Source organism: Chamaea fasciata, unplaced genomic scaffold, assembly GCF_029207755.1.
Source record: "Chamaea fasciata isolate MVZ Bird 193981 ecotype frontalis unplaced genomic scaffold, bChaFas1.0.hap1 SCAF_27, whole genome shotgun sequence".
NCBI lineage: Eukaryota > Metazoa > Chordata > Aves > Passeriformes > Sylviidae > Chamaea > Chamaea fasciata.
Window position 1 is genome coordinate 5729897 of NW_027094112.1, and position 17246 is coordinate 5747142.

Consider the following 17246-nt stretch of genomic DNA (forward strand, 5'->3'; position numbering starts at 1 on the left):
CCGAGGCCGTTCCCTGGGGGCAGAGCCCGACCCCCCCGGCTGTCCCCTCCTGGCAGGGAGTCGTGCAGAGCCACCAGGTCCCCCCTGAGCCTCCTTTTCTCCAGGCCGAGCCCCTTTCCCAGCTCCCTCAGCCGCTCCTGGGGCTCCAGACCCTCCCCAGCTCCATTCCGTTCTCTGGACACTCTCCAGCCCCTCAGTAGCTTTTTAGAGTGAGGGCACCAGAACTGCACGCAGCACTTGAGGTGTGGCCTCACCAGTGCCTGGCACAGAGGGACAATCCCTGCCCTGGTCCTGCTGACCACACCTTTAGACAAGCCCGGTGCCATTGGCCCTGTTGCCCACCTGGGCTCACGTTCAACCAGCACCCCCAGCTCTTTTCCACGGGGCCTCTTTGCAGCCCCTGCCCCGGCCCGCAGTGCTGCGCGGCTGTTTGTGGCCAAAGCGCAGGACTCGGTGCTGCCTCTGGGCCCCCCTGAGGGGCGCAACATGGCGGCGGCTCCTTCCCGGCCCCTCGCGGGAGCGCCGGCGGTGACGTCACGCGAGCGCGCCCGCGCGTAACGTCTCGGCGTGTTGACGTCACGCGCAGTGTCTCCCGCCGGCGAGCGGCGGCCGCAGCCTGAGGGGCCGGTGAGGGGCCCGGGGGGGCCCGGGAGGGGCCGGAGCGGGGCGGGGGCATCCCGGGAGGGCCCCGCACGGGTGAGGGGCCCCGAGGGTGTTCGGGGGTCTCGGTGCTTTGAGGGGGCTCCGAGCAGCTCTTACCGGAGTTACCGCCCTCCTGGGGTTGTCCCGGGACTGCCGGGCCCGGGGGCGGTGTCGGTGCTTTGTGGGGGTACCGGGCGGTGCTTACCGGGGTCACCGCTGCCCGGGGGCCCTCCCCGGGGCTGCCGGGCCGCGGGCAGGCGAGAGCCTCGGGGGTGAGGGCGGCGAGCGGTGCTCGCCGAGGGGTGACGCGCCCCTTTGCCCGCAGGTGTCCCGCCCTTTCTGCTGCGTGTGTCCCACTGCGGCGGATCCATGTCTTTCCTTGTAAGTAAACCCGAGCGCATTAGGGTGAGTGTTGAAGACCTTCCAGCTTCCCTCGTGTCTCGGTAGAACGAGCCTTGCGCTTGTGCAGGGTGGCCGGGCCTGGAGAGCACCATAAGGGCACGGGAAAAGTGATCATAGGGTTGATTACCGGACATGGGTCGGTGTGCAGCCAGCGCTGGTTAAAAATCCTGCACTGAAGCCGTTATTACTCGCACACACACGTGTGGTGCGGTGCCGAGGGGCTGTAATGGGCTTTGCAGCGAACAAAAAGGGCCATAATACTGGTTATTTTCCGTCGATCTTTAAGAATCAGCCTCCTCGCCGGTGTCACAATTTATGGGGGTTTTTTCCTTCACTTGGCTTGCAAAGCTAAACACAGTAGCTTTGTTTGATTCTGCTTGTCTAAATGAGATTTCTTGCAGCAGAAACCATTTCTAATGCTTTCAAATGCTATTCTTACATACAAGTTTTGAGTCATCATCACCTGAAGACTCACTGGTGCTTTCTAGGACCGGTTTCCCTTGCACTGAACAACATCAGCTGTTTATTAATTTATTTTTTCTAAGTAGAAAATTCTACCATGGGAGTGTTTGTGATTGATGATTTAACTTTGTGATCAACACTCTGGTAGCTTAAAATCTATTCTATTGTACTCTGTGTGTATATATGTGTATATTATATGAACTGCAGTGTTAGTGCTAGAAACACTCCTCTGCACAACCTAATGCTTGCTGTGAGTTTCAAACATGAATTCTGGAAGAGAACAGCAACTTTAGGATATTTGCGTTCTTGTTTTGCATTCTATCAATAGGTATATAACCAAAGTATTTGAATTCTCAAAGATGCCATCTCTTTGTAAATAGTGAAAGCATTTTTTAAAAACCTGTTATACCTAAAAACCCAACTTTTATTTGGCTGTATGAGGGGTTTGTGGCATGCTGATTATTTTTGCTTTATGTGCATGTATAAAAACTTGTTTGAATGATTTAAAATTATATTAACTTTATTGCAAGTGCATGTTGATTGGGAATAGCAGCAGCACCTCTGTGGTTGCTGGGTGCACATCATTGGCACAAGAGCAAATCAATTTCAGACCACGGTAGAATCATTGAAGTTTGGGGTTTTTTTCTTGTGGGGAAGGGGAAAAGAAACTTTTCTCTAGATGGAATGACTGATTATGTGGAGAATTTTTATTTCTTTCAGCGGTGGGTGTCTGAGAAGTTCATTGTTGAGGGGTTAAGAGAGTTCGAGCTGTTCGGAGGTAAGTTTTCCTCTTGGCAAATGACATTGCTAGAAATGTTTTATTTTAGCTGTAAAGCTTGGTGCTTTGGTAGTAAAGATGTATCTTATCACTAAAAGAGATGATTAAATCTCGTTGTAAATCCAGGAATTCACGCTGGCTAAGCCCAGAAATTTATTGTGGAAGTGTCCAAGATCTAGCAGGTTGTTTGGAAATGGTTTCCATATTGATAACAGTAATAAATTAGTTCTGTATTGCTTAGCATAACCACTTTTTTTTTTTTTTCATGTGCAAAATATGGATTTGGGGTTTGGGAAGGTTAATTATAATTTTCTGAGTAAAAATGGATTTTGAAACTGCTGATAACTCCCCAGGAGCAGGAGCTGATGGGTTTGTGCTCTGCTTCTGCATAATAAGCAAAGTTGGCCACTAGGATGCTGAATTCCTGATCAGCGACGCAGAAAACAAACAGAGCATAGGAAGTGTGTCTAGATTTTGAGCTTCCACGTGGAGTCAATGAATTTTTATTACTTTGAATAATACTTGATAGTTTCTTCTGTATTTAAGTCATCTTTGAATGTGTTTATAGTCATAGAATTGCTCAAGTTGGAAGGGACCTTTAAAGATCACCAAGTCCAACCCCCCTGCAATAAGCAGGGGCATGGCAGAAGGTTAATATTTAGAGTTATAGTAAAATAAATTGTCACCTTACATTTATGCCAAACATACCAACAGTAGCACTATGTGAATCTCTGATCCTGTACCTGGACTGCAGGATGACTAGTGCTGCAGTTTTGTGTGCAAATCAAATGTCTCTGTATAAAACAAAAAATCATGTATATTTGATAGCAAAAAGGGTCATCTAGGGCTATTTACTTAGTTTTCCAGCTATATTTTACTGGGTATCTGTTGAACACAACATGGTGAACAATTAATTTCTTTACTCCAGAGCAGCCTCCGGGTGACTCTCGGAGAAAAGTAAGTGACTTGTGCAGGCTGTGGTGCTGTGGTTCATTGCATGGAGATTATTCCTTGTGGAAGTTTGATTTTTCTTTTTATCTTAGTTATATATCTCATCTCTATATTTAGCTCTACAAGTGTGGAAACAGGTTTCACCCTGGAGTGGAGATTTTGGTGTGTGGTTTTCAAGCTGTATGTGATAACTCAAAAATTTAAACTTAATCCCTTGGATTTCAATCTGTCATTCTCCTCCCCCCAGCCCCTCAGGGGTCTCTTTTTGAGGTGATTTAGTTCTGATCTTTCAGAGAAGGAAGGAGGAGTTTAATTTTATGAAACTTCTGAAAAGCATTTGTTCTGCAGGCCCTGATTACTCCCTGTCTGGTTCATAATGAGCACGTAACACATAAAATATCACAATTTACAATAGAGTATCTTAATCTAAATTATTCCCCACCTCCCCACACCACAGGTGTGCAGGTGTTGCTCTAGTTTAAGCTATTTACAAACACGAATCAAGGGTGATTTGATCATAACTGCCAGTTCAAGCTGCTTGTAGTTGAATTTTGTGCCAGTGTCTGTAATTTACTGGCACAAACAAAGCTCAAAAGAGGAGATATATATGGGATGTTTTGTATAAAATTGAGTAAATTCACACCTTTTTAAAAATTGCTGAGTGTTAGACATGCTTGGCTGGAAGCAAATTGAGATTAGTATCTCAATTTTTGGTTTTTTCCTCAATTTTTTTGTTTTTTCCAAGGGGTTTTTTTGGGGTTTAGACACTTTGCTGATTCTCGTTTTGATCTTTTTACATCTAAATAAAAGCCTGTTTTTTTCCACCAGGGCTGTAGAGAAAGGTACATAGTTTGGGGAGGGGGGTGGGAGGAAAATTTTTGTGGCTTATGGTGAAGTGAGGGAGGGAGTGAGGAGGTGGAGGGGAAGACAGCAGAACAAAACTGGTATTCCCTCTTCCCAACTCAGATGAATGTCATTTGGTAAATGCAGATCCTTGCAAGCATCACATAACTGATTGTGTTATGGCATTTATGCCAGTAGTTGCCTTTCAAAGATTAATTTCCTTTCAATCTATCTCCAATTAAACTGGACTCCCAAGCCAAAAGCCAGCTCTAAATGAATGTCATGCCATAAAACCTGTCACGTGGGACTTCATTTTGCAGCTGCTTTTGACCATACACCAAAAATTGTCCTGTGTGAAACCACTGAGGAGCTTTTTTGCAGTATTTCATAAATGACATTTCAGTTTAACTTTCTTTTTTTAAACTGTTGTATGATGTTGATAAATTTCTGGTCAAGCTCCTTTTGCATTAACCGTGTTGTTGGTCACTGCTAACATGAGGAGAGGTGAGTGAAGACCTCGTGCTGGAAGACTGTTCAGTAGGGAATTCACACTATTTTTCCATTACTGCACAGCCACACCATTAATAAGATTAAACTTATTTAATTCTTTGCATCTGTTTTGTTGGCTTGTGCTCTACCTGGAGTGGAGTTTAATAAAGCAAACCACTTACATGTTGCTCAGTGTCTCACCAGCTGTCACCGCTCCATGACTGCTTCCCAGCTTCCTGCTTCCATCTCCTTGGTGGTGCCTTTCTGCTTCAGAGGTTCCTACCTGCCTGTGTGTCTCTGCTGGCCATCTTGCTGTGACAGGACTGTGTGGAATTGCTGGAAGAAGTAATGAGTGATACAGCTGAGATCAGAGTGGACAGGCCTCTTTAGCAGAAGTTTGAAATCCTGAGTCGAAAGTTGCTGCGTGTTCTGAGCCAAGAAACAGCCCTGTAGTGTTCACTAAGAGAAAGGATGTGGGAATGCTGCTCCCAGGGGTTTTTAGCTATGCTGAAATGGGACTGAGTTGTTTGAGCTGAAATTATACCAAAGCACCACAAATCTTAATTTTTGCCTTTTCCCTTAATGCAAAATACTCCTATTTTAAAGCTGGGCAGTGTGCTGTTCAAAGCCAGTTGAAAAGGTGGAACTTGGGAAGTGTGGCTCTGATTTACTCCCAAAGTACACTTAGGCACCCAGAGGTAATTTACAGCAGACTCCTGTCTGTGCTCTTTGCGCTGCATTTACCCTGGGCTGAGGGTAGAACAGCAAGTTCCTTGTTTTTCAGCTGTCACTGTGCTGTTTCCATCTTTCAGTGATGGAAATAAAAAACGGAGTCTGCTGTCATGGTAGGAAAAGGCACAAACCTTTTCTGCTTCATGTACCATGAGAAAGGTCTGATGAAGGGCATTTGCAGTTGACGAAAAATGAGGTGGAAAAATTGAGCTGATGTTCCAAATGCCAGGAGGAGTTAATGTGCTGGAAATTTGAGATAACTAAAGATGGTTTTAAATACCACATGAATCTTAATCCCTGTTAGGATGCTCTCCTTGTGACTTTGGACATTTGAAGGAGTTGAAAGGTATTAAAGAACTTGAAAGGTATTAAATAACACTGAAGTTCATCATCTGCAAAATCCTGCTGGGGAAGATTTCAGTGTGTGTAAATATGGCAGAAAGCTTTATGTCAGGTGGAGGGAGGGAAAGCTGACAGGCTTGGGAGTGCTGCTTCCCTGTGTGGTGTGGGGGTGCTTTTGTTTGTTTGTTTGTTTTTGTTGGGTTTTTTTTCTTGTTTTCCCAGAAGCACTTAGGCTTTGCAGTTTTTGCTTTCATTTGGAGCTTCTCTTTTCATGTATGTCTGATTTTCTTCATCACTTGCACCGTTCAGCTAAGCAGCCTCGGGTGTGCTGGGCTTATCCCAGGTGAGCAGCTGGAAACCAGGAGCCACAGCATCTGCCAGGAGTGCTGGCTGTTACAGTGCAGAGAGGGCTGGGACAGCTTCCCTTTGGCTCAGGCAGCAGGATGGTGCCACAGAAGTTTGTCATTATAAGAGAAAGGCAGTTACTGTAAAGCAGAGTTTAGGCTGTCCTGGGGAATAATAATTGGCTTTATCCAAACATTCCTGAATAAATTCTTGCTTACAGTGATTAACAATCTAATTGTTACGTGTTTTGTGACGTAGATGCCTGGATCTTCTGAAATGAGGCATCTCCTGAGTTTCAATTGATAAATGACTGTTTAAAATTATTTTGACAGCAATTAAATCCTCTTCTGTATTCCTATTATTTTTTAGTGTATGATAATATGAGGTGCAGATGATTTTTCCAGCAGGTGATCTTTATTTCCTTTGACCTGACTTCATTTTTCTTTCCCTCAGACAAATGAGGCGAGCTCCGAGTCGATAGCTTCTTCCCCTAAAAGGGACACCATGAGCAACTTCCTGCCAGACAGCGGCTGCTATGAGTTGCTCACTATTATAGGTAATTCTGGAGGGCTGGAGGATCAGTGTCTGCTTCGTGAAGAAAATAATTTCTGCAGATTCCTTGTCCTTTTCTTGATTGATTGCTTATTTTGATATGGGATGTGTGCGTCTTTGATTTTAAAATCATTTGAATAAAAAAGGAGATGCCAGTCCTGGAGGTTTTCATTTGAGAGGGGCATGCGGTGGGTCAGTGATGCTGGGGGTGCAGTACACTCAGCAGAAGCAGCCTGAAGCCTGTCCTTGGTGCTCCTAATCACTGTTCCTGCTTCAGTCCTGGATTTGAAGGACAGGATAATTCTGCTGCCTTAGGAGGATTCGTCTCAGTGGGATACATGCCAAGGACGGTGGTATCTGATGAAACAATTGCCTACTTTTTTATAAGGTCAAAAGTAGTTTCAGTGAGTGGGGGTAAAGGTTATTGAAGGGCCAGGGGCTGGAGCAGTTCCTCTCAGTGCTTCCAAAAGCCTTCCTGAAGCTTCAGTGCTTTCTCTTTCAGGCAGAGGCTTTGAAGACTTGATGGTTGTGAACCTGGCCAGGTATAAACCCACAGGAGAGTATGTCACAGTCCGAAGAGTGAACTTGGAGGCCTGCACAAATGAAATGGTCACATTCTTGCAGGTAACACCACTCATCATGCAAGCTTAGAAGAGGACAGACAGCAAGAGCAGTGCCTATCAATACTGCAGTCACGTTTCTGCATTTACTAAATTTAATCAAAATGTGTTTTATTTTAGGGGGAACTTCACGTTTCCAAGCTCTTCAACCACCCTAACATTGTGCCATACAAAGCAACTTTCATAGCTGACAATGAGCTTTGGGTAGTGACTTCTTTCATGGCCTATGGTGAGTGGAGAAGGGGGTACCTTTTTCTGACCCTCACGTTGTGTGAAATGAAATTGAAGAGCTGACGTGTCCTTGGGGCTTTTGTTCTGACAGGTGGTGTTCTGTTTGTTTCTAGGTTCTGCAAAAGATTTAATCTGTACCCATTTTACGGATGGGATGACTGAACTGGCCATTGCTTACATTCTCCAAGGCGTCTTGAAAGCACTTGACTACATCCACCATATGGGCTATGTACATAGGTATTGAAAAATACTGGTCATTTTCCTTCTGGTGGAAGTTCTTGGAAATAGGAGGAGAGCAGAGGGTGAAGCAGGAGACACAGAACACATTAATTTTAATTTTAATAAATTAAATTACTTTGCTGTTAGAGCAAATCAGTTTGATACTCATGGGAAGTGACTGGTCTTACTAAGCTGCATGAAAATGTAATTGTGGAGCAAACTTATCCCAAAGACCACTGTGTATCTAAAATCACAATCCATAACATTTAGTCCTGCATTTCTCCTCGCCACAGAAACATTCTTTGGGAACTTGCTATGATGATGAGTAGAATCCTGTTAATTGGTCTTGCCCAGCATCCAAAGATGGTTGTTAAGAGTCTCAGCCTCCTGGTAGGAAGCTGATCGAGTATTGTCCGATGTATTGAGCTGTTGAGTAGAGGCCAGGGAACCTGAGTGTTTTTCCCTTTGTTCCCCAGGAGTGTTAAAGCCAGCCACATCCTGATCTCTGTAGATGGGAAGGTTTACCTGTCTGGCCTGCGGAGTAACCTGAGTATGATCAACCATGGGCAGCGACTCAAAGTTGTTCATGACTTCCCCAAATACAGCATCAAAGTGCTGCCTTGGCTCAGTCCTGAGGTTTTGCAGCAGGTGTGTTTGAAAGAAACTGCTTGTGCTTAGTGATGTGTTGTATCTGTGTAATTTTGTGAGCTCTTAGGGCAAGGTGAAGGGTTGTAGGGTGGGAGACGAGGGAACCTGCGGAGTTGCTTTCTTGTGATGAGCTCTGGTCCTTTTTTCTTTTTATCTTAAAACCAGTGACCCCTAGCAAGGGGAAGGGTACATGAATGCAAGGAAAAAGAAGGGGAGAGGCTAAAGGACACAGGTTTGGGGTGGATGCAGGGCAAGCGGGTAGAATTTGATCTAGTTGACTCAATAGTTTAATGGTAGGCACCTTTACAAGTTATCGCATTAACAGAGTGTTACCTCTGATGCAAGTTACCCAGGGCAGATGCCATCCCTGCAGGCTGGCTGAGTTCAGTTACATTAATGTTGCCCTTAACTGTGTGCTTTAACAGACCAAAAAACCCTCACCACCATAAACCAGTCTATCTGTGGCTTGTACTGTTCCTGTTCTAATCATCTGGGTTTGTTGATTTGCAGTTGAGTCATGGGTATTGCCCATTCAATCACATCTAAGTCCCTGAAGCTAATTTTTCTTTTCCTTTTCACATAGAATCTGCAGGGTTACGATGCAAAATCTGACATTTACAGTGTGGGGATAACAGCCTGTGAGCTGGCAAATGGACACGTCCCATTTAAAGACATGCCTTCCACTCAGGTAAGTTTTGCAAACTCTTCTCCCTCACCCTGGAAGTGCTTTCCTGCTCCGGGATGTGAGCACAGAGGGGTGTCCTGCCTGCGTGGATGGGAAACCTGAACTCTGTGTGATGTTGCTTGTGCCCCTGCCCTTCCAGATGCTCTTGGAGAAGCTGAATGGAACTGTTCCCTGCCTGCTGGACACCACCACAATTCCCGCTGACGAGCTGACCATGAAGATGTCCCGTTCCAGCGCCAACTACGGCGTGGGGGAGAGCACGGCCGTGAGCAACGCGCGCGCGGCCAACGGGGAGCCAGCCCTGCACCCCTACCTGCGCACCTTCTCCTCCTACTTCCACAACTTCGTGGAGCAGTGCCTCCAGAGGAACCCCGACTTCAGGTAAAGCCAGGGGAAAGCTGCTCTTCCTGCCTGTGCTGTTCTAGGGCTGGGTAAACTGGGGAAGTTAGCAGGTACTGTTAGCAGTTTTCTTTCCCAAAGTGCAGTGGAGTGAGGATGTGCCCCGTCTGTTGAGGAGAGCAGAGCCCGAGGGTGTAGAATGAGCAGTGTTAACGCTTTGAGCACTTCCTATGTGAGAGCCTGAGGAATTTCTTTGCAGGGGATGAGTGGTGCTGCACATCAAGAAAATAAACAACTTGTGTTTCTGGCCCCTGTGGGACTGGGTTTACCCCGTTCCTATCACTGCAAATGGCTGCTCTTCAGCCAGCAGAGAGCAGTGATGGGAAGTGATGAAAGCTGCATTTTTCTTTGTAGTGAGGGCGGCGTGTAGACATGACAGACTTTTCAGGGGTGCCCCACTGCTCAGGCACTATCCTTGGCCAGATATAGGGTGGTGCAGCGATGCAACTTAAAGGTTAGAAGGAGGAGGTTGAATTCCTTACATAAAATATTATGTGACTGTAAATGCTTAATAAGCAGTGCTACTGCTGAAAAAAGGGAGATAGCCAGTAGCTGAGAAATGGGAGAGACAGGAAGAGCCCTGGTCTTTTCTTATTCCCACTACCTGACTTCAAGCACTGACTCATTTTCTTGTGTGCTTCCCTCATTCTACCTCCCTTCTGCAGGCCAAGCGCAGGCACTCTGCTCAGTCACCCCTTTTTTAAGCAGGTAAGGAACTAATTTATCTACAGGTAAAGCACAGTGCTTTGCTTTGCCTTGCTGTGAGGGTGGGGATGTTGGGTTGCTGAATTTTCTGTGAATGGGAAGATTAAGTCAGTTTTTGGACTATGTGCAGTGCAGTGTGGTGATCATCACATCCTCTGGGGCGGTGCTTGGGCTGTTCTTGAAGCATCTCTTAGATAAGAGAGGTTTTAAATCTGCCTGTCCTGGGAGCCACAGCAGCTCTTCCCCTGCAGGCTGCTGAGTTCAGGGACGAGGCAGTTCTAACCTGCTTCTTGCCATCAGTGACTGCAGTGCTGGGTGTGGAGCAGCCCCCTGTGCTCACTCTGTCCTCCCTGTGCAGATCAAGCGCCGTGCGTCCGAAGCACTCCCTGAACTTCTGCGCCCTGTCACCCCCATCACCAACCTGGAAGGGACGCTGCCCCAGGATCCCAGTGGCATTTTCGGGTTGGTATCAAATCTGGAGCAGCTGGATGTGGATGACTGGGAATTCTGAAAAAATAGAGACTACACTGAGGAGGAGCTTTCTGGACATTGTAATTTATTGGTCCTGTTCATAAAAGCTGATGAATGTTACCCACGGAAGAGTTTACAGGTCCTTGGGAAGGAATTCAACTGCCTGTTTACTTAAGAAGTAGCCTGGATACAAATGGACGGAGGTGAGCTGGAAAAGGATCAACCCAAGGAGCTGTGGAGTGTTCCAGAAGGTGCCGTGCCCAGATCCCTCATTCTTCAGCTGAGCACTGGTAGAGCACTCGAGGGGGTTGAGTGAGTCTGTGTAGTTTTGGTCTCTATTTATGTGTTTCTAAAAATCACTGGCTTCCTCACAGTTGAGGCTGCATTGTCCCTGCCCTCTTTGGTTATTTCTCTTTAAGGGTGCCTTAGAGTTGAGGGGAGGTGGGCAGCTTTTAGTTTTGGGCATTCTCTTAGAACTAGTCAAGTTCCTGTAACAGTGTTGTCACAGGGCAAGTTTAATGGGGGGAAAAAAGGAATTATGTTCTTAGTTACTGCTTTGTGATGAAAAATGGGAGATCAAAGACAAGCTGATGCCATTCCAGGCACTCCTGCACTGGGCATTGCTCTGCAGCACTGGATTCTTCCAGTCTCGAGAGGGCGTTTGAAGACTTGTCACTGAATGCTGAGCACTCTGAACTCCAGGTCAGACAGGGCCTTCCCGCCTCCCCTTCCAGCTTCCTGGTCACCAGAGCAGTGTGATGCCTGTACAATGCACCAGCCTTTTTACCCCATTCCGTTGAACTTGGTGTTGGCTGGGCTGGTTTCACAGCACGGGACACCCTTACCTGCCTGTTCTCAGTGACTTACCCTGGCACAGAGGAAGAGTAAATTGATTTTCATGCTGATCCTCTTGCTCACAACTCCTGTACAGAACTGAACTTTAACCTTTCCATTACCATTGCTGTCTGCCTTCCCTCACTGACTGACAGGTAGACGCTGCTCACGCGGCTCCCTGTGATTCATGACTGTGTGATTCTGCCCTGCTGCCGTGGCAGCTCTCCCCCATTCTGTGGTGTTTGGTTTTTTTGGAAGTGTATTTAAGGCTTTTAGTTTGACTTTTTTTTTCCAAGGACCATGGGTGCTGGAGGTCATCTGCTCTTTACTGAAGCACTGAGAATCCTTGTGTAGGTGCAGTTGATGGGAGTAGTGGTGCTGGCAACAGGTCCTTCTTGTGTTTATAAACTGTACTTGAACCCAGATAAAGTTTGTTACTCTAGGTTTTTTTCCAAAACAAATAAAATATTTCTGAAGTTGTTTTTTTAAGTCTGCTGTCTGTGCAGGATGATGGAGTGAATCACAGAAGTGACAGGCTGGCTGTGCATGCTTGCTTTTACCTCCTTAGTTTCATACAGCTCACCAGTTTATGGCGGCTGCCTTCATGCTTCAGAAAGGTATTTCAACTAAAGTCAAAAGCCCTGGCTACAGCTGTGAGGTTTTGTTTCTCCTACAAAAACTTTATTCGGTTATGTACAAAATGTTCTGCTACTGTGGATCCTCTTCATGGTCTGACTGTTGCTCCTCTTCTTCCTCCCCTTTGTGTTTTTCCAATTTTGCCATGAGCTCTGAAAAACAGGAACGGGCATTCTGAGGCTGCAGGTGCAGGGGCCCAGGTCCTGTGAACAGCAGGACCAGGGCAGTTACCAAAATTCCTTGCCTGCGGAGGCTCAGCTTGGAGCTGAGCTCCTGTTTGCTGAGTCCAGGCAGGAGCTGCCACTGTCACTCCCTCAGAGCATTGCTGGCTGCACGAGCTGCTGCCTCTGCTCCCGTGGCACAACCCCCTTCCCTCTCCACTCGCCCCCCAGGTTCCCCGCCTGGGCAAGCTCATGTTGCCCCTGTGCCCACCAAGAGCTGTGAACTGCAGCCCAGCAGGAGCTGGAGCCTCTGCTGCTCCGCCAGCAGCCCCCTCTGCCACAGGTGCCGTTACCTTTTGCAGGGTTGAAGACCCCATTGGTCTGCTTGTCGCAGACGTAGCAGCGCTGGGATTTGCGGTAGTGCTGGAGGGCACAGCTCTCACAGAAGTAGTGCCGACACCTGTACAGAGACACACAGGTCACTGCAAGTCGCCAGACACAACCACCGTGTCCTGGAGTCAGAAACTACTGACTGCTGGTCACATCAAGGTTGAAAATGACGTCCACCATCGAGTCCAACCTTTGACCAAACACCACCTTGTCCCCAGCCCAGAGGACTGAGTGCCACGTCCACCTGTTCCTGGACCCCTCCAGGGATGGGGACTCCACCAGCCCCTTCCACTGCCTGGCACCTCTCTCCATGCTCCCCAAGGGAGGCAAAAGTGGGCTGCAGGCACAGCTTCCTCTGCATCCCTGTCCCGTGGAAGGTGTTTCAGCATTGCTTCAATGACGTGCTGCGACAGCACAGAGCCACCAGTGAGCTCTTCCAGACACAGGTGGCAGGACAGTGTTCAGAGTGAGAAAGGGCTGTCCTCAGCCTCCTCCTCATCCTTGCCATGCTCCTGGCTTCCCTGTCCTCACATTTCTCTGCTCAGGCAGTGCAGCTGTCATTCAGTGTCCAGGAGGAATGATGACATGAAAACCAAATCTCGGGGTTAAGGGGGAAAGATGAGGTAAGGAGGCAGCACTTGTGGAAATCTAAAAAGTGCTTGAATAAATGCTTGAGATCCCTTCCAAGGGCATGCTCCAGATTCAGCTGAGACTCCCTGGCTCTCACAGGATTCCCCCACCCACCAGAAAGCCAGGGCAGACAACAAGCAGGTTCCACCCACAGCCCGTGGGCTGGGTTTGTCTTTGCCTCAGTGGTGGATGAATGACTCGTGAGCTGGATTGACAGCGCACACGTGGCTCCTCATGCCAACCAGCCACTTACTTGGTGACCACGGGGTTCTTGAAGGAACCTCTGCAGATGAAGCATTTGAAAGGCATGTCCTCCTCATCACTGCTCACCTCGTAGTTTTCGTCGTCTGCAGAGGAGAAAGTGACCCAGAGTGGAGTGCGAGGAGAGGCCAGGCCAGCCCACGTGTGGGACATGAAATAATAAAGAAGGGGAGAGCACAGCAGGTGGGATTCAATCTTTGCTGGAAACAATGGAGGCTCTGGCATCTGGGTGTTGCTCATGTCAGTAACACGCGTGGGACTGTGCTATAATTAGGGCTAATGAGCCAGCAGGCCTGTTGCTCATCTCAGGAGAAAATGCTTTTCTACTTCACCCACTCACTGCTATAAAGAGAAACATCCTCCAGCCCCCCCTCCTATTTTTCAGACTTTCTTCCAAACCAGGTGCCACCAAGCTCTGGCTCCAACTGAGCAAAGAACAGCCCCCGTTTGCACAGCAGCACTCATGAGCCTTGGGCCACAGCTAGTACACGGAGTGACAAATGACATCCCACCTCCTGGGCATCTGGGGGACAGCTGGTCCCATCTCCCCACAGCTCGCTGCCGGGACCCCCACAGCAGTGCTCCCCTTCACAGGCAGCCAGGGGAAGCCCTCCTCCCTGCGGGTGTTGTCCGGAGGCAGCTGGAGTTGCAGAGCTTTGGGCAGAGCCCTGTGGGGGCAGAGGGGCCGTACCGTTGACGCCGTAGCGACCCTCGTCCAGCTCCCGTTCGATCTGCCAGCCGTGCTTGTAGTCCGAGCGGTCGTGCAGGAACTTGCAGCTGTCTGAGCAGCACAAAGAAAGAGGAAATAAGAGACAGGCTGCGAGGGCAGAGTGTTACCAGGACACCTCATTCCAGGGCAGCCTGAGCTTTGCCCGGCAGGGGAAATCTGATTGCTCCTTCTCCAGGGCAGCGCTAAACTCCTGGAGCAGGTACAGGATCCCTCAGTGCTGACAAGCTGTGAGGATCATCCTCTCTGTGCCACAGGGAGTTCCAGCAAGTGGGGTAACAGGAAAACTGATCTCTCACATGGTCTCAACACCTGTTAGAACGTGGGTCACTGGAACATCCCAGGGGTCCCTCCCAGGACTCATAACCACTGATTAGAGGCCCTGGGCTTTCAGAAGGGCCGGCACGAATGACAGCCTTACAGAAACAGCTCTGCACAGACAGGTCTGTGACTCAGCCTCAGCGCCCCAGGCACGGGGGCACAGCTGGACTGATCCCTTTGCACACCTGGAGCTCAGCTGCAGGCGAGGCACTCACCCCCGAAGCCGCAGAAGCCGGTCTCTTTGTAGTCCTTGCAGATGTCGGGCTGGTAGTCCCAGCGCACCGTGGCCCGCAGGTGCTCCGGGGCACGGATGGGGCCTTTCCTGAAAGGGACAGAGGGCTCAGCCCGGCTGCAGAGTGCCCCCGGAGCAGGGCCCTGGCCACAACCACGCACCACACTGGCCAGGCAGAAACTGCCAGCGACAGCAGAGCTCCAGACGCTGCCTTTGGGATGGTGCCTGAGCTCCTCTGGGGTCACAGACCCCCGAGGCTCATCCCAACCCACCTGACCATTCCTGAAGAGGCATTTCCCATCGATGTGTCCTTGGGCTTCACATACTTCTGGTAGTTGTTAATGCCACGGTAAATTTTATCATCTTCCTTTCCTCTCAGCTCCTAGGAAAGCAAAAAGAGATGATTAAGGATCAGGAGAGCCTCATGACACGGATTAATTGTGACCACTCTGACACCAGTCTTCCCTCCCACCCTGCTTTCCTTAACAGCAAGATGCCAATAAAGCCACAAAACTCCCATATTTACAAGGGTTACACTCCTGGCTTCTCAAACTTCTAGGGAAGACGAGACTCTAACTCTTCTTGGTGTGCAGGAGGGGGTGAGTGAAGCACCGGCTCTCCTGCTGCAGAGCACGAGTCCCTAAGGAGCGAGGCTGACCCACCTCCTGGATTTTCTGGCTGCGCTCAAAGATGGCCTGGGCATCCTTCTCCTTCTCCGTGTCCAGTTCATACACTGCTGTGGCTCCCATGTCTTCTGGGCCAACAGGTTTCTGAAAAGCAAGGAAAATTTGTGGCGAGAGTGGAGAGAACACCTGGACAAGACAGAGCTCCTTGGCTACCTGAAGAGTTGTCACAGAGCAAGAACTGGACACACCTGCTCTATCCCTCGGCATTTGCTGGGGAGAATTCACCACAGGCTCCAGCCCAGTGTGTGCAGAGGCCAGACTGCTAATTCCCCACTCTCCCAAAGTTTAGCCTGCAGTCAGGGAGCACTTGTTTTACTCCTTCACACTCAGCCCCAGCTCAGCTGGAAGCCCAACTCAATTTGCCCATGTCCAACACTTAAATCACAGGGCCCCTCCTGCCCACACACAGGATGTCACTGAGCTTCTGACCCAGCTGGGGGTGGCCAAAATTCACTTTCAACGCAGTGATCCGGTTTAGATTCCTCTTTAATGGACTGAACAGATACCTATTCCTAGCTTTTATCACATCTTTGAGAACAGCTGCACAGAAACCAGAGAATAATTACAGCCAGCCTCAATTAAATACAAATCCAACTTAGGTGCCAAAAGCCCGTGGAGTCCCAAAGCTGTCACCTCCTCCCATCCCTTCCCATTCCCTCCAGAAGGTTGGGCAAACCAAATGCTGCCTCCCTTGGGAGCCAAAGATGGTCTAACACTGAAAACACAAACCCAACAGCTGAGCAAACCTGATCCAACTGCTCCCTCTCCTGAAAAATCTGTGCAGTGTTGGGCAAGTCCAGTGGCATCCTGGAGTTTTAACTCCCACCTCCAAGAGGGAAAGGCCTCCCAGGGAGGGACTATCAGAATAAACCCAGCACAAGGTGCTTGGCTATTAAGAGGGGGCAGGGAGGTGCATTTAGAAGAAAGAATGTCCAATCCCATGTTTGGAGTGGCAGGTTCTGCCTGTGAGGAGCGGGATCCCCAGCCCCACGTGAGCTGACACCCCAGGCCCCCGCTGCCTGTCCTTACCGCCGACCTGGTGGATTTGTAGGTGACCCCGATGTCCTTGGCGGGATCCTCATCCTCGCCGCTGCTCGGGCCGTACTCGGGCCTCTCCCTCGTGCAGCGCCTGGTCTGGGGGGACAGCAGGGACGGGGGAGGAAAGGCTCCAGCACTGCCCCGGCCGAGCCCGGCCGGCCACCGCAGGCGCCCGCGGACGGAGCCGCTCCCTCGGAGCTCCCTTACCTTCTGGATCATGGGGTTGGGGGTGTCCCGCCGCCGCTCCTTCCGCACCACGGTGCTGCCCTCCTCCCCGCTGCTCTCTGCGGGGAAAGCCCGGCGTGAGGAGCACGGCCCGGGCCCGAGGCAGCCCCGGCCCCGGCCGGGCCGGGGACGCCCACGGAGACCCAACAATCGCACCCTGGCAGCGCCGTCCGAACGCTCCTGGGGCTCCGGCAGCCCTGGGGCCGCCACCATTCCCCGGGAGCCTGTCCCGTGTCCGACCACCCTCCTTCTCCTAATGTCCACCCTAAAGCCCCTCGGACACAAGTGCAGGGCTCCCTCCCGCGCTCCGCCGCCCGCACACGGGCTGGGGAGGGCGGCACCAGGCCCTCCCTCGCCTCCCCGCTGCCCCGCACCGCACCGGCTCGGCTCCCCGCGCCTCCCGGCTCCCCCCTGCCCTCACCGCGCTCCTGGTCGCTGCCGGGCCGTTTTCGCCGGCCGCTGCCCGCGGCCCGGACCCGCTTCTTGAACACAAAGCTGCAGACGCCGCTCTGGTCCGCCATGTTGTGCCGCCGATTCCGCGGCGCTGGACAGAGCGGCGCCGGGGCGGCCGGGCGGGCAGCGCCCCCTG

At 50.0% G+C, this 17246-nt stretch overlaps 2 protein-coding genes across 7 annotated transcripts; one reads left to right on the top strand and one right to left on the bottom strand.

The window, feature by feature from the left end:
* Positions 1–571: 571 nt before the first annotated feature.
* Positions 572–10577, top strand: STRADA (STE20 related adaptor alpha). Of its 6 annotated transcripts, none has more exons than XM_066204903.1 (13): positions 572–627; positions 968–1047; positions 2227–2284; positions 3213–3241; positions 6440–6542; positions 7041–7162; positions 7279–7387; positions 7503–7626; positions 8085–8256; positions 8840–8944; positions 9081–9322; positions 10006–10048; positions 10404–10577. In XM_066204903.1, exons 2-13 carry the CDS (start codon positions 1012–1014, stop codon positions 10554–10556), a joined length of 1296 nt encoding a protein of 431 aa, XP_066061000.1. In that variant the 5' UTR covers positions 572–627; positions 968–1011; the 3' UTR covers positions 10557–10577. The 6 variants fall into 6 exon arrangements, with proteins under 6 accessions (XP_066061000.1, XP_066061002.1, XP_066061001.1 ...); XM_066204905.1 differs by having other exon boundaries at positions 583–627; positions 968–1023; XM_066204904.1 differs by lacking the exon at positions 572–627 and adding an exon at positions 679–696.
* Positions 10578–11944: 1367 nt separating this feature from the next.
* LOC136301725 (E3 ubiquitin-protein ligase RNF113A-like) lies at positions 11945–17186 on the bottom strand. The gene is made up of 10 exons (XM_066204915.1): positions 17079–17186; positions 16640–16716; positions 16424–16528; positions 15371–15478; positions 14981–15090; positions 14692–14798; positions 14120–14209; positions 13421–13514; positions 12501–12607; positions 11945–12138 (listed from the first exon to the last, which is right to left on the bottom strand). The coding sequence occupies exons 1-10, from the start codon at positions 17176–17178 to the stop codon at positions 12059–12061; spliced, it is 978 nt and encodes a 325-aa protein (XP_066061012.1). The 5' UTR covers positions 17179–17186; the 3' UTR covers positions 11945–12058.
* Between the last annotated feature and the right edge of the window lie 60 nt (positions 17187–17246).